Here is a 16,621-nt window from a genome sequence, read left to right as displayed (position 1 = left end):
CACTCAAAACTCCTTTTCATCATTTTTGGAAAGGAAAGAAAAAGTTTCAGTGGTCTCTTAATTTTTTCCAGAGCTGTTTATTCAAGTATAATGATAGGGATTTTTACTTTGTGCAAGAGACAGAAAAAGCACTTATTTAAGTTAATCATTTTAATGACCTGTTTAACCTCTGGAAAGAAAGTAAAGATCCATTGAAACAGTCAAGATAGCAGTGAAGCAAGAACCTGACATTTTCACCTTATCTCAGCTTTTGTGAAGATGCACAATTCTGACATCTTTGCAATCCCACTCATAGAGATTTTTACCTATGAAAGTCTTTCTACTTGTTTTGCGTCATTCCTACACAGTGTTCACCCTTCAGTCCAGGCAAAATTGTCACATTATTTAATGCAAGACAATGAGACTATGCTGATACGTTTTGGATTAATAATTTCAAACTGTAAAAATCCAATTATGTTAACGATGTTACCGTCATACTCCTCTACTGAGTCAATCGCTCTGTATAAGTCAGATTCAAAAGTCCAAAATAAATCATACTTTGTTATACTGAATGTCAGTTCCAAAACTGTTTCACTGGCATCTCAGTTAGAAAACAGTGTTTTTGATGAGTGTTTGCCAAGCTAATCTCATTTGTAATTCAGGAAGTTAAACCCCTTTCAAAGAATATGTGTAATGGATGCACTCAAAAGTATGTACAGTATACAAAGTGTCTGTTTGTTTAAGTAAACATCCCTGTCCTGACAAACGCCTCCTTTCCGAAGTGTATAAAACAAATACAATAAAAATACAATAATTTATAATACTATAATTGTGTAGAGGTCAAACTTTGTTCTTCTTTTCTACAACAATAGAATACCAATAAATGGTATTTAGTAAAAGTAATGACAAATATAATATTGTGAGATGTTGTTGAATGTCAGATTTATGCTATACTAGTTTTAATAAGGCACCAAACAAACTCAAAATTACAGGTGACATTGGCTCAGTAATAAACTATTGTCTACTTTTACAACACCACATGAAATACCATAAGCAGTCGGCATGGCTGTGAAGAAAGTGGAGCATCTATAAAAACACAATTTTGCTATACAACATGTCTAACATAGGTATGTTTGAGTATGATGTATAGCCTCCATTATACAACATAAGCACAACATGTACAAAAAAATAAGACATCTTAAAGGAGCTGTATACACAGAACAAAACATATAAACCTATAGCCCCCAACTTGGTTTTAGCAAATGGCACAAATAGTGGTCACAGAGTAGTCCGCCAGTTCTGTAAGCTGTACAGTTTACATTGCTTTATTAGTGAAGTTCTTATTCTTACATCACATCAAAATATGGGGAAGGTCAGAAACCCTTTTTTCAGCCACCACCAACACCAGTCTTTTAATGTAGGGCATTTGCATTTTGTCAAGACTTTGATTAGACCATACTGTGGAGAACAATATACTACCAATATTATACTATTTGATGCAATATATTTTTATGTAAGAAAGTACACAGACAAAGTTAGGTTTGGGGTTGGAAATTGTAAAGTGCCCTCTCTAGGTAGCCCGTTAATGGGTCTATCGAACAAGCAGCGTAGGCTACTTTTAAAAAGAGCATACTAATGAACACTAATTACATGTTTAATCAAAGCAATTGTATTACCATAAATGTATCCTACTCATCCAGCCTCAATCAATTAGCGCCCAATGGTTGCGGTCAGAAGATGATCCCTATGTGAAGCTTGCCACAATAACGATTAGCCACAAAAGTAGAATTAGAAATGCGACTTTCAAATAAAAGTCCTCCATTGAAAATGAACTACTGTATGTTACAAGCGTATAAAAGTGGAAATATGCAATATTTTGACCAGATGATGCTAAAATACATAGCCTAGGTGTTATTATAATTATAAAATGTTACCCTGCCCCCACTCCACTGTCATGGTCTGAATTATTCTGGGAGGAAATTGGGCCTTTTAGTCTTTATATGCGCAAGTTTTAATTAAGTACTTTTATTCCGAGATAAACCTCAACTTTCACTTTTGTGGCTACTTTCACATAGGCTTTGCGCAGCCGCTGACATCTGTCTTGTAGCCTTGCCTACTAGACACAGAGGGAGGGTGCAGTATTGACTCTACTTAAATAAGAGATCACACAGACGTGGAGGGAATGAGAGGCAATAACGTATTATACGCGATTGGAAGCAATGGGTAAATATACATACATGGATAGATTGTCGGTGTTTCGCCTCCTTGGTCCACAGTGAGAACATGCACACAGATGCCTGTTTTCTCTTCGCCATCGAGACCTTGGTTCGGTTAGTCCGTTTTTCTTCGTTCATTTGCTGGATCTCTTTGCCTGGTTGGTGAGGAGTACATTATGAAGTTCAAGCCGAACCAGACCAGGACATATGATGGCGAGGGCTTCAAGAAGCGGGCGGCATGCCTGTGCTTCAAGAACGATCGTGAAGAAGAGGTAGGCTATGGTTGGCATGACGTCTCATTGCCAAATCAGTGGACCGATGCTGTCCTATGGTTAAAACGAAGCAATGCTTTATAGCCTATCTTTCTCAAAATGTTATTAATAGGACTTGCGAAACCCAACTTCCCACTTTAGGTCTTTGTCGTGTTTTGTATTATTCAGTGAGCTATTTATTTTACATCGTTTAAGATTGATGTTCCATTCCTTTTTATTTAATTATTTGTAGACCGATTTGTATTAGTGCTTCTATGTATTTTTTTGATATTTTGTTTTCTAAATTAGCTATTTGTCTTTCTTTCCCCTTCTTCATCCACTATAAAGAAAATAATGTAACTTTTGACAAAAATCTATCATGGTAATTAACTATAAAATCTAATTTACTGTGGAAATGTGAACTTAGAAGAGATATGTTTAAGAGTGTATCTCAAATTAATCAAAACTATTATTTAAGATATGTTATATGATTTCTGTACGTGTGTATTGATTTATTTGTACCCAATGTATAAAAAACATTTGAAGCTTAAGAAGTAAGAGATAACAGTGAAAATTCGTAAATTTGAATGAGCCAGGACTGCTACCAAATGTAACTTGCTCAAACATGCCTGTGTTGAGGGCTTACAGAGCGGCAAAATCCTGTTTGTTACAGTGCGTTTGAGGTGTTTTATAAAATATTATGTTTGCGGAATTCTGCCGGTCAGTACTTATCAAAAATGTATAATAAATCTAGTATGTAGACAGGCGAGATGTCAAACGCTAGTCATGCATGTCGTGAGAATTGTAGATTCTAAAATAAACTGTAACAGGGCTTTGGCTACACTACTTTGTATGGGTATGGAATTTAGTTCTCTCTGTAGTCACTATAACAGAGAGTACACAATATTACGGGTTCATTAACACATCAACTACATTTAAATAGCCTATTATATGTACAGAATACCATGTCACAAACATGGTACAGAGCTAGCGCTAGGTGGCAGTAAATACATAAAATGAGCACTAGACAGAACTATGTAGAATCCGGAAGTACCAATTAGTGAACAGCAAGCTATAACAAGCTATAAGGTTGTCTCAGTCAATGCTTTGTTTTTTTATTTAAAGAAATTATATGCAGTATTTTACACATCTCTGTAGGCTTAGTTCAGACATGTATGTCTCCAAATAGTTTTTGCAAGTGCTGACTTTGACAAGATGGGTATCAACCTAAATCAATTTTCTAGGGGCATATAAAACGAGTTACACAAATGTTTTATGTATTTATTGGAAATACATTATTTCCATGAATTATATTAATATATATTATATATTAATTATATTAATTATAATGTATGCTTCATTGTTATTCACATGTTTTGTCAATAGTTCTCTGTTTGTTTCTACTTAGTATTTTGTGTGTACAGCATCAAGTATTTCCTACACTACATCATCTACTTTATATTATGTGCTACTTAACTTTTTTGGTAATTCTTAAGGAATTTTACAAATAGGAATAGCTATCAAAAAGCAATCCTTAGTATCAGCGTGTGAAGGTCTTAGTAGCACATCAGATTTGGTGTCAAATTAATGTGCACGTGATAGTCAAGAGAACAGAGATGGCAAGAACGAAGGGCTTGGGTGGGGTTTTAGGGAGCCTGGTGGTAGGGAGGGGCAGTTCTTCTTCGTAGGCTAGCACCATGGTCTTGTAGTGGATGCGAGTTTGAATGAAAGCCAGTGGAGTGTACAGAGGTGCAGTGGCCCATGAGAAAGAACTTAGTAATCTTGAACACCAGGCAAAGTTAGAGTAGTCCAGATGTGAAAAGGAAAGTGTGTAAGTACCTGCACCAATTCTTGTGGTACGATCATACTCTTCAAATGCTGTAGAGGATTAACCTGCAGATAGTCATTGCCTTTATATGCAGTGAACGACGACGTGTTGTTCATGGTCGCGGCGAGGTTCTTTGCACGAAGACGGGGACACGGTGGAGCTGTCAACCATGATGGAGAGTTCTTGGAGCCTGCAGGCCTTCCGCATGAGGAAGAGCTGCTGTGTCATATGGCTGTTGAGTTTGAAGTAGTGATACAACATACAAGCTGAGATATCTGCAGGGCATGGTCAAAACCTGTGTCAGAAGAAGTAGAAGAAAAGTAGAAGCATTTTGTCCGCATAGTAATGATAGAAGACATTTTACTTGATATCTTGCATGCCAAAATCAATGTCTTGGCAATTTTGGATCCCTACAGTAGAAGATTCCGGACAGTTGAGAAAACTGTATATAGGAGTGCTGGCCACTTCCTACAACTTTTCTGGCTGGCATTTGGGAGAATGGTTTATTTTACAGCCAGATGCGTTCCTCTGTTGTGTTCTGGCTGGCATTTGGGAGAATGGTTTATTTTACAGCCACATGCGTTCCTCTGTTGTGTTCTACCTCCAAAAGACTCAGTGTTTATTTCCTCTGTGAGATTCCTGGGCAATTTGGCAGGATGCACTGGAATCCTGTTTGGAGATGCTGCATTATTCAATTTGGGCTTTTTCCATCCTTGCTTCCTTAGCTTTACTTTGCTATCCTGCTGTTGGCCTGAGGAACATTTACAATGTTTTGTATATAGTACACATTTGTGTATGGCTTCTTGGAAAGTGTTATATTCATAACTGTTCGTAATAGCATAAATAACACTAGGTGTGGTGTAGAGCTAGCTGGCTTTGTTTTGTAAACTCAACAGTAGACAATGTCAAACCCAGTGACATACCTGAGCTCTTTAAAGCCTTAAGCAAAGATTTATTAAAGGCACACATTCAGAGAGCACTGTTCCCCCACTGTATAAACGCACACAATACCCCTCCCCCATTGCTAACACGCCCATTCTGAAAAACAAGTATTCATAATTAGGTAATAAGATAATTCTTTCGCCACATTTTGCAGGTTTTGGGCTCCTAATGTAGACTACCAAGTAGAGGGTTTGGTCCAACCCGCTGGTTCCAAAAGCAACCCTCCCATCTCCTGTCATGCAGTCAGACACAAGCAGGCCAGGCATCTGCTCCTATTTCACACTTGATGTCCTTTCCCATAGATATGTGGTGCCGGTAAATATAGCTAACTGTTCCACTCCCTCTCCATACCCCATCCACTCTAATCGTGGGAAGAGCCAGATGAGATGTAGGCTCCCTCAAGGCCCTGTGTTTTGGTGACTTGCCATATCCCCGGTGAGGTTTCTCATGTTTCTTGACTTGCCACCTCCACTGGTCTCCTCCAGCATTCCTCACAATCTCATCAGATCAGTACAGAGGAGCGTCAAAGGCAGGCTGCTCTCTAGGATCACCCAGTTCTCAGACTGACACACTGGTCTGCTATTAAGTGTTTGGCGTGGGTGAAAGGTGAAAGGTGAAAGCTCGGGATCAGGGGGTAGGAAGTTACATGAAGCATCCAGTAGCTTAAGTATCCAGTAGCTAAGGGGTTGTCAGACTAATCCTGGGGAATATGTTTACATTTATTCCATTTGTTTATACATGTGTTATCTCAATTAACCTGTCAGCTAATCATCCAACCCCTATCTGCTTCATTTAGGTGAGCTAGTTCAGGGCTACTTCAAAATTGTACAAGTTTGAGAACCACTGTAGCGGCTTGTGTCTCTCCATAACAAAACTAATAGTAGGGAACAACTGGAGAAAAGCTACCACTGTAAGATAACTTCGAGAAAAATGCTCTATGAGCTCTTAAAAAATAAAAAGATATGACATTTGAGTGTATATAAATCGTTCTTGATACTTGGGACTCTATTTTAACAAACCAAAGGCAGTGGTAAATCTTGGTGGCAGTGGTAGTGCAACAGGTTTTTGAGAGGGTGTCATTACAGTACATATGCTATTTTTGCAACCAAGAATGATCAGCGCAGTGGGGGAAAAGGGCAGGGTTTCAGTTAATAAATAGCTATGAGTGTTCAGGCTTGACCTCTCTATGACCAATTAACATGCTGCGTGGCTAAATATATATGTGTTTACAGTCTTTTACTGTATGTTTATAGTCCACATTGTTTTCAGTAATTGCATATATTCACTAAGAAAGTAATGTATATATATCGCTTTCTGACTAACATAGGGACTAAGCCTATGAACAATGAACATGCCAATTGTTTCCAATGAGCAATTTAAAATATGGATAGTGTTAAATTAATAATTCTAAACAAAACAAGTTGCACTCACGGACAGCTACCGTAATTGATCCATGTGGGCATCAATATAGACTACACAGACTATAGACTATATAAATATTTCTTAAATTTTTTTAAAATCACAGACTGGAGGGCTGCTTTTGGAGCTACTTTTCTGCTCTGAAATGTCCATAACCAAATATATTACAGCTATGGCTAGCCTTTTGTTTGTCTTAATCCTTGGAAACGCTGCCTGTAATAGAAATTAGCATTTTTGTTTTCTTGTCAACAAACATGCTACTGCCGCCATAACGACAACCAAAAATAGAGCCTAATTTTCAAACTGACACTTCTTGCCCGTGTGTTCTGAATTTAGCCAAAACCATTGTTTTTTTGGAACCCAACAGCTGGCCCCAAATGTGTTTGCATTCATTTGAAGGGTCAGGGAGGATGCTATAACCAGATTCTTTGTGGAGAAGGAAATAGGATGGGAAGACGTTTGGTTGGAATAAGGAGTCTGAGTAGACAGGTAGACATCCTTTACACCCAACCACTTAGTTGACTGAGGCATGGTGACACACGAGGTCAAACCGCGACCCCAAAACCATTTATCAACCTGTCCATAGAAACCCTAATATGGACGGTCCTTTGGCGGACCCCAGGATCCCTTGGGGCCTTTCTCTGATGCAGATCGCCCACATCGTGGATAATAATGTCTGCTAAATTTGTCAAACGTGTCTCTGCCAGGTGTTGCTGGTGAGCAGCAGTCGACACCCAGATCAGTGGATCGTCCCTGGTGGGGGCATGGAGCCCGAGGAGGAGCCTTGTGGTGCTGCAGTCAGAGAGGTGTTTGAAGAGGTGGGTGTTCCTCTCATCGTCGTCATCACCATCACCTCAGGTTCTCAGAGCACCAGTAACCGATAGGTTGCTAGGACAAATGCTAGAGTCTGCGGGGCAGTTAAATACTATTGCTCCCAAGGTCATTGCTGTAGCTGAGAGTGAAATAAGTTATATGCAAATAAAAAACAAGTAAAAGTCATAATGATATATTATTCCAATCAATATTGACCATGACACTCAGGGTCATAATTCCAATTGCAGGCCAAAACACTCATGGTTTCCCAAGTGGTTTGACCTGTGACCCTATTTTGAGATTTTCCATGAGTAATGCTACTGTGTTAATTGGAGCTTTGACAGACTTTCATAAACGGTTTTAGACTGATTTGCAATAATATTTCAGGAACTAAGGTTTGATAAGCATCAACGAAATTCATTGTATCAATCATATCTTGATAATAATAAAGATATTGTGTGGAAGGTAGCATTAACATTGAAGACGTTCTTTCTGCCCCTTGCTGCTTTAACTGTAATACTTAGTTTTAAGGTGTTCTGATGTAAATAGAAGAAACATGTTTCTGAGTCTTCTATATATTTACAATATCTGTTACATAATATACGATTAAAGCTAAATGTGTAGGGGAGCCCACATATTGTCACAAATGGTCACGTGGTATTTCTGTAGCCCTTTTATGTTCTCAAATATTCTGAAAGAGACCTTCCCTCCCTCCTATAACTCACACAATGCCTTTCCTGTGGCATGTGACTGACCTTGTCCATCAGGCCCCTCTTCTGTGATATCTCAGTGGCACTTCACAGCATGTCCTCTCCAAAGTGGCTTCAATGCCAAAGGGTTCAATCTCTGAGAGACCTGACGTATGCAATGACTGTGAGTGACGGAAAGACTTATGACAAAGATTTTCCTTTTTTCAATCCTGGCTATAACCCCAGTTTGGGATTTAGATTCTGTCTGATCCATTAACCCAGCTGGGATGTGCAGTTGGTCTTTCTTTGGCATTTTTGTTTTGTGTTCCATTTTCCAAAAAATTTATATAAGGGCAAATAATACTTTGTGTAGAACACTAGGTTGACAGTTAGAAGATGTTGGAGAAGCTGGGATTGTGATGGGAGCTCCCTCGTTCCAATGCAATTCTATGTTCTTTCTTCAGTATTTATTTCAGGTGGCACAGCAGGTTTCCGTGACTTCGTTTGTTGAAACCACATGTTTTTCTTCTGTTGTTATAATTATATTTTTTTTTACTGTACCCAATGATACACTTTTGTCTTCATCATGGAAAGCATTACCAAGGATACACAACAGAAAAAAAAAATGAACTTGGATACAAACCCCTCATTCAAAACCCAATTTATACTACTCAAGTTCACACCTATTTGTTCCACAACAAAATCTTTACAGATATTATGGTAAAAGATGTCTACTGTATATGCAATTAAAAATGCTGATATTTTTATGACCAGAACATGTCATTACTGTTCAAAGGGTTTTAAGCTTTACATAATGTTCACATTTTCAGCACAATTTTGTAAAAGTCCTTAACTGTTCGTAAAGTCTTAGTTTCCCATCACTATGCTAGCATTCTGGCTTAAAAAAACAAGCAATCGTCTATTTTTAAGGACCACATGGTATCCCAAGGGTGCAGCTGGTTGGAAACCTTGTGTAATTGGCTGTCAGTAGGCTAAACCTGACTCCCTGCTGGTCTCCAGCACATTCACTGGTCCTAAAGCCTTTCCAGTGGATGTGAACAGATTGTATTTCTAAATCTTATTGAGGGGAAAGGGCACGGGTCATGTGTCTTTTTGACCTGTAACAGTAATTTAACAGATTTCACCTCTAAATAACGATTAAATAATAGCCTGGATGGCTTTGTGTTATCAGTTAATTCTGCAGTTGTCACCCAGTGCTCATACTGTACTGATGCCCAGCCTAAACCTCCTCAGAGCAAGCATCAACATGAAATTGATGCACCGTGGCAATGAAAAACCAAAAAAAACCTAGGAAGAAATCTAGCTGTACAAGATTGTAACATTATTTATTCACACATTACTATATATTGGGCAACACTCTAATCATTGCCTGATGTTCTGACGTGCAGTTTTGCACACACTCCCACACACACACAATTCTCATCTCAACAGAAACCCCTACACTATGTTGGCAAGAATGGGGATTTTTACTTCCCAATTAAACTAACAGCATTGTTTTGGTCGCTCTCCTCTCTCCCGCCAGGCTGGAGTGAAAGGCCAGCTGGGACGTTTGCTTGGTGTGTTTGAGGTAAGAAATGACTCTGGTCTGACAGTAATTCTGTTTTTACTCTTGGAAGCACTATAATTAGTATAGTATACAACACATTGATACACATGATTGGAATGATTGAAATTCATAACGAGAAAGTCAGTGGATTTGTTTGATGTATAGTGATGGGTTGACATAAAGAAATCTCTGAAAGCAGCGGTGTTTCTAGAGATGGCACAGATGGGCATTCTTCTGGTCTACATTCTTTTATGAATTGTTCTGTTTTCTCGGACTTTACAGCAGAACCAAGACAGAAAGCATCGAACGTACGTTTACGTGTTGACCGTGACAGAGACATTGGAAGCTTGGGAGGACTCGGTTAACATAGGTGAGCTGATGGTCACATCACTTGACAATAGGTATTCAAGGTTTAGTGTAATTTTTCTTTTTCTGGAAGGATGTTGCCATTATCAGCAGGCCTCACGGACTAAATTACACAATCCCACTCACTGAATGAAAGACATGGGATTGCAAAAGAACAAGATCAGTGTTTTCCAAAGTTTGCTTTCGAAACATACAGGTTATAAAGTGTGTGATTAAGACTAAAAGCTGCTGTGGCTTTGGGGAGGTGGACTGCTAGCTGGAATTACTGTTACTGAACATCCATCCCACTCCTCTCCCACTCATGACCTGAGCATCCATCCCACTTATAGCCCACTTATTACCTGAGCATCCATCCCACTCATATCCCACTCATGACCTGAGCATCCATCCATCCCACTCATATCCCACTCATGACCTGAGCATCTATCCCGCTCATATCCCACTCATGATCTGAGGATCCATCTCACTCATATCACACTCATGACCTGAGCATCTATCCCACTCATTGCCTAAATTACCTTGACTCAACACCAACCCCTCCAAACAGCTTGACCTGACCTCTGAGAGTTGCACTGTTCCAAGTGGTCATTGGGTGCCCACAGGTATACATTAAACCTTATTGGACAGAAAGCTGTCAACAAGGGTTCTCTGGATTTCCAAGTAGGCACCAAGTAAATCTGTCTGCTCTGCAAAGTGGACCTACGGCAGGTTGGCTGCAGCCCAGCGGTGTGCGAGTGTCAGTGTTTGTGAATGGAGTGTGGGATGTTTGTGCGTTTGTTTGAAAGAAGAGCTTTGGGGCATGTGGTGATAACAGATGCCCATAAATCTGAGTCTTTCTCTTGAGTGGCTGGAGCTTTAGTCCTTTTTAGGCATTACTGTTGGCAGTGTATCAGCCTGATCATTGATGTTCACCGACATGAATACACAAATATATTTTTTTACTTCATACGAATAACTGTTCTTCTTGTCAACTGGACTGGGGTACGATTTACTGGATTCTTCCTCAAAAAGAATGTTGTGAAATCATACCACTGCACTGTGAATGACCTTTACAATAAATGAAGTAATATCTACATCTCAGTGTTTATGACAGTAACAATAGCCTTTTTTAGAGATAAGAGTTATTCCGATATCTATCTGAAAACGTAGTCTGTCTGGCTGTTAGCACCCTTAACAATAGTTAAGGTTGTCTGAAATGAATAAGGAAATGTTTTATGGCAAATTTTACAAAGGTGTTTGCAGATTGATGAAGTGATACCATGGGAATATTTAATTGACAGTGCCACATGAGATCAATTCCATTTTGATACAAATCACATTTCTTTGTGAAAAAAGTTGTAGTTATTTCAATGCTGATTGTGATTTGGACTCCATTGTGTACGTTTTCATTGTTGCAAAAATATATATTTTTGTTGGGTATTTTACTAACAAGCAATTTGCAGGAACTATTTGAGGATGAGAAGGCCCCTTAGTAAGGGGACGGATCTAGTCCTTTACTAATCCTGCTGTATACTCTCCATGTTCTAACTGACATTTCCAACCACACTTTCCTTACATTTGTCTATTCTTGTGTATGGTTGTCTATTCTTGTATACAAATACAACTTCTGTGCCTATTTCTTTGTGTTAGAAGCACATACTGTTATATTTCAGGCTGGTGTCATTTTGTTGGTTCCAGGGTGATGTGGATGTTTTATGGAAATTACCTTCAATTGCAAAATTACTCAACACAATGCCCATGATCGAGAGGATCAAAATCGCATTGTAGTATGTTGTAGTACTGTTATTGGTGGACAAATCAACCTATTATAATGTGTCTTTATAATGATACGGAGGTCTGGTGTTTGAAGTCCGCTGCGTGTTTCCCTCTGGTGGTCAACTGTGGTACTGATTCACGTGCTCCGCGTGTCTGTCTCCACCTGCAGGTCGTAAACGGGAGTGGTTCATGGTGGACGAGGCTATCAGAGTCCTACAGCACCACAAGCCAGACCACGCTGAGTACCTGAGGAGGCTTCAACTCAGCTGCTCCCCAACTAATGGGAACAACATGCTCCCTAGCATGGCCCCCAATGACAACTTCCCCCGTTACAGTCCTCCTGCCACAGGGCCTGTTTTGGGCCCCTCACACAGATAAGACTCCACTTACCCTCTCCCATGCTCATGAATAATCTTCTACATGTACAGGTACACTGAAAACTGACATTTTGCATGAATATTAGAATTCTTGGAGTCCGGGCTCACGCTACATGTATGAAAATGACTGTATACTTGGGCAGACCAAAGCCGTTGCTGGAACTGTGTGTGGACAATTCCGTTACTGTAAGGAATGCCCTACAGCACTTTGAAGAATGTTCTATAACGTCGGTTTGATTATTTTCTCCCGTTATTAAGAAAATCACACAACTCGACTGCCACAGATAGAGAGTCATTGGCTGACAAACAGAGGGAAAATGTGGATGTCACCGGACCTCACTGGAGCTTGCGCTGTCTTGACAAAAAAAGAGATGCTACCTCAGTTGGACGAGCACTGGAAGGATGTCCCAGATTCTCTTCGGCTGGTGATTAACCTTTCACCCTTAACCTATACAAACTAGCAGAAAATGTGGCTGTTTATCCACTTCAAATAGTACCATAATGTGTGCACTAAAAGAACCCAAGTGTTCTTTTTGATGTCCATCACCTCAGTAATTAGTGCCCCTATTTTAAGTGTGTTTTGAATCAACAAAAGGTTGTTTGGGGAGTTAAAATGTTTATGGAGCATTTCATGTTGAATTGCCTTTTATTGTGTTGCCTTGTCTTTGTGTTTCTTTATTTTCCCTCATCCATCATGGTAATGAATAATAGCAATTTAATAGCAAGTCTTTAAATTCAACCCTGTATGATCTAAATCAGTCCCACAGTTGACAAATGATGTCCTGTCAATACTGGCAAACCTTCCTCAAAAACACTTGTGTGTCTTGTCTGACGGCGCTGAAGGACTCACTCACAGAACGTTTTGTAAATACTTTGCTGCAGAAAAGTGTGTAATTGTAATGTGACTGGTTTTAACAGAAATGCAATCATATTAACCTTTTTCACTTTTAGGGGGATTTTTCTAACAATGTAAAAAAAAAAAAAGATATATATACTGTTGTAAATAGATGATGTATAGAAAGGTGCTGTGCCGGGTGTGACCGTAATTTGCCTCCTTTTAGCCTCCATCTAAGGACAGAGATGAGGTTAAATAGAAACAGAAATGTGAGTGGTTATATGAAAGAGGAGGAGGGGAAGGGATGGAAATCATTGCTGTTTGTGTTGGAAAGACGGTAAAATGGCACAGTTTGGGTTATTATGAAATAGTCCTTACCATGGACTTGGATGTGTTACGCTAGTGAACAATTCATTAGACACACTCATCTAGAATTGGGTCGTGATCCTTTATTTCCAGAGGGCTTGAATGTTTCAGAGTATGGATTCTACAAGGTGTTCGTAAACGTTCCCCCGGGAGGCGGGCCCATGCTGACATAATAGCAACAAGTTAACTAAAACTGGAATCGTTGGACCAGGCAGGGTTGGTTCGATGTGTAAGCAACATAAGCAGTCGCCTAGGGCCCCCGAAAGGCTAGAGCCGGCACTGGGACCAGGCAACGTTTATCCACTTCTCAGTTAACCAGAGTTAGTGATTGTGTGCTCCCTATAGCCGCTTTTTGTTTTTAGCTGATAGGAGTGGAACCAGTGTGCTGGCCATCGATGACAAATTCATTCAACACAGCACTGTTCTAATGTGCTGGTGTTGGCCTGATAGTAGGCCGCCTGTTAGCTTACTCGATATTTGCCATTCTCCTTTGACCTTTCTCATCAGTGAGCTGTTTTCATGCACAGGTGCCAGCTAACTGGATATTTTTATCTGTCACATCATTCTCTGTAAAGCCAGACTCTGTAGTGTGTGGAATCCCCACAAGTGTTCCCATTTCTAAGAAGTCATACCACACTCAGTCACTTAAGTTGCTTGTTTTTGCTATTCTAGTGTTCAACTGTACTGTAACTGAATGCGTCAATGTATGCCTGCTTAACTTAACAGGCCGCGGCCACGCCTGTTGGAGCAATTCATTTTTGGGAGCAGGGTGGTGCACAAACTGTCTGCTGAGTGAATAATGGTAGTGCTTTACCGGAGATTGTGCAAAAAGAGGTTTTTCACTTTTTACTCTTTAAATTCATCCTAAAGTTCCTTCAAACTCCCCCAAGAAGCATCACCTTTATTACAAAAACACCCGGATGGGGACAGATCCGTACCAGTACTCACATGAGAAAACTACAGTTTACTGCAGAATACTGTAGGTACTACATACAGTATCATTCTGTATCATGTTTTAGAATACTACACAATGACTGTGATGCATCCCTCAATCGTGTGGGGTACTTCTCCAAATCATATTTTAGTGTAGAATACTATAGAATATAGTACAGTATCACCTGCAACAAAAGCACTGTTGTAATAAAAGTCAGTAATAACACTCCATTCAAAAAAAACTGTCTAGAGTATTTAATTTGGGAATTCCCCTCCCACATATAACATTTCGTGCCACCGAGAAGTGAGAACTTTGCATGCTAATTACAGACCATAGATTGTGTTCCCTCCAGGCTTTAGAAAATAAGAAGTGCTGAACTGTCTTACCTGCCTACAGGTTATGGAGAGTGTATGTGTTTCTCTATTGCTCTTGTAGGTTTCCTTCAGTAGAAACTGCCCACTTCAATGTTATAAATGAAAACATGATAGTTTATACCACAGAATTGTTGGAAATACTATAGTAATGGCATTAAAAACCGGGTAACTGGAACCCTGAATGTGGATAGGCTGAAAGCTGGGGGAGTTGTGGTGTAATGCTACTGTGCATTGTGTTTAAGAACAGCCCATTGCCATGCAAGTGTGACTGAATATCACATCCCATCAGACTTTACTGAATGAGTATTATTGCAACAGTATTTTTATGTGGGTACTTCAACCTTCAAATCCGAAGGGTTAGTTTAGTTTTGACCATGTTTTTTTTTTTTAAGGCAAGCTTTATCAAGCGCACTGTATTTCATATCTGTGCGGGTATTCATTTCAAGTAATCTTTTATCCTAGTACTTATAATTTGGATTGACAGAGTGTTTGTAAACCATTAAGTAACACAACAGTGTTTGATATTAACCCTTCTCAAAATCTGCTGCATGAGTATAATATATTGCACTGGTCAGTCTAAATAGACAGTCCTTTGGCTTGTCAAGCCTTTCCGTGCAGCCAAATGGATTGCATTTCTGTATGTTACGTACATTTTATAAATGTGACAATGACAGAAACATTGATCCTGCGCCAAATCTTAAATGGTTGTCCAGGCAAAATCATAATCAAGATTTTATACCCATATCTGAAACTTAATAATTGCAGTATTTGGTAATGTTCTAATGCATAAGTGTGGCAGTTTTGGGGAAGCTGTATCCACATAAATTATTAGTTGAACTATAGTTCACTACTGTTCAACACTGGTTTAGTCTTCTCCTTTTCTCAACCAGTTACATTTCCACTGATGTAAAAATGAATAGAGATTGGATTGATGTCTGCTGCAACACTACATTCACGAGGCAGTGTTAAGATTTGAAATGCTTTTTGTTCTGAATTGTAAGAACCTGCTTTTTATATCTTGGAAAAAAGACGAGACAAATGTACAGCACCTGAAGTTTTATTTTGAATGAAAAATCCCCGGGGACTGCTGGGAATGTTTGCTGACCTGCTGACTCACCAGGATGTGTATGCACTCACTTGTTAATCAATGCAAATGGAATAATTGTCACCACGTCCATGGAATTGGATGTAGTGGGTTGAGGACTGTATTCGTATTTGAAATATGAATTTATTAAAAGGGAATTACTTGATTCAAGCCTTTCTCTGTTGTGTCTACTTGTGTTTCTCCAGTGTTTCTTATGGTACGTTGTTTTTTGCATGGCTGTGTGAATGTGCTGAATCTGAAGCCATATGGCTAGTTCCTTTGCTTAGACATAGCTGTAGCTCGAGAGATCTAATTTATTCACAATATATTTGTAGCATTCCTGGTATAAAAGAGTAAAAAGCCTTTTTTCCTGACAGACCGTACCACGCCTGGAATGGTATTTTACGTCTCTACTAAACCTACGTGAAACCAATTTGTCAGTCGACAAAACATTTGAACTAGCAGGCAACCGTTGGTTGATGATTGCCAAGGGATAGCAGCTGAATGTCAAGTGTGACATTTAGTGTGTTCGTTTTCCAATTAAAGAGAGTGTAAAATTGGTAGTTCACAAGTCCGTACCAGTTTTCCAAGGCCAAAGCATTAGAGATGCCTGCCCCAGGGCATTTGGGAGGGGTGCATGAAATATTATATAATAACGAAATATTTATACAGTTGTTGTTGACTCAATGATTGAATGTTAGTCAAATTAACCAGAAAAGAAAAAAATAAGTTAAATAGGTAAATGGAAGGGTATTTATAAAGTGCAATAACATCAAATATTTTATAAACCTGACAGTAAGGTGCTGACCAGATTGTGAAGTTTGAC

At 39.3% G+C, this 16,621-nt stretch overlaps 1 protein-coding gene across 2 annotated transcripts; it reads left to right on the top strand.

The window, feature by feature from the left end:
* The first annotated feature begins 2,101 nt into the window (after positions 1-2,101).
* nudt4b (nudix (nucleoside diphosphate linked moiety X)-type motif 4b) lies at positions 2,102-15,971 on the top strand. Of its 2 annotated transcripts, XR_001198597.3 has the most exons (6): positions 2,102-2,467; positions 7,343-7,453; positions 9,681-9,725; positions 9,987-10,074; positions 11,995-12,253; positions 12,461-15,971. XR_001198597.3 is itself a non-coding variant. In XM_010864197.3 (5 exons), the coding sequence occupies exons 1-5, from the start codon at positions 2,372-2,374 to the stop codon at positions 12,201-12,203; spliced, it is 549 nt and encodes a 182-aa protein (XP_010862499.1). In that variant the 5' UTR covers positions 2,102-2,371; the 3' UTR covers positions 12,204-15,971. The 2 variants fall into 2 exon arrangements, 1 of the variants encoding a protein (XP_010862499.1); XM_010864197.3 differs by having other exon boundaries at positions 11,995-15,971.
* The last annotated feature ends 650 nt before the right edge of the window (positions 15,972-16,621 follow it).

This window comes from Esox lucius, chromosome 23 (assembly GCF_011004845.1).
Source record: "Esox lucius isolate fEsoLuc1 chromosome 23, fEsoLuc1.pri, whole genome shotgun sequence".
Lineage (NCBI taxonomy): Eukaryota > Metazoa > Chordata > Actinopteri > Esociformes > Esocidae > Esox > Esox lucius.
Note: the sequence above shows the minus strand (reverse complement) of the source record. Positions and strands in the feature narration are given on the sequence as shown.

What these genes read in the sequence shown, in the direction of transcription:
- nudt4b (XM_010864197.3), top strand. Translation starts at nt 2,372, where the DNA reads ATGAAGTTCAAGCCGAACCAGACCAGGACATATGATGGCGAGGGCTTC. An exon ending in AGAACGATCGTGAAGAAGAG is followed by an intron (nt 2,468 to 7,342) that starts GTAGGCTATGGT and finishes TGTCTCTGCCAG; the next exon opens with GTGTTGCTGGTGAGCAGCAG. An exon ending in GTTTGCTTGGTGTGTTTGAG is followed by an intron (nt 9,726 to 9,986) that starts GTAAGAAATGAC and finishes CGGACTTTACAG; the next exon opens with CAGAACCAAGACAGAAAGCA.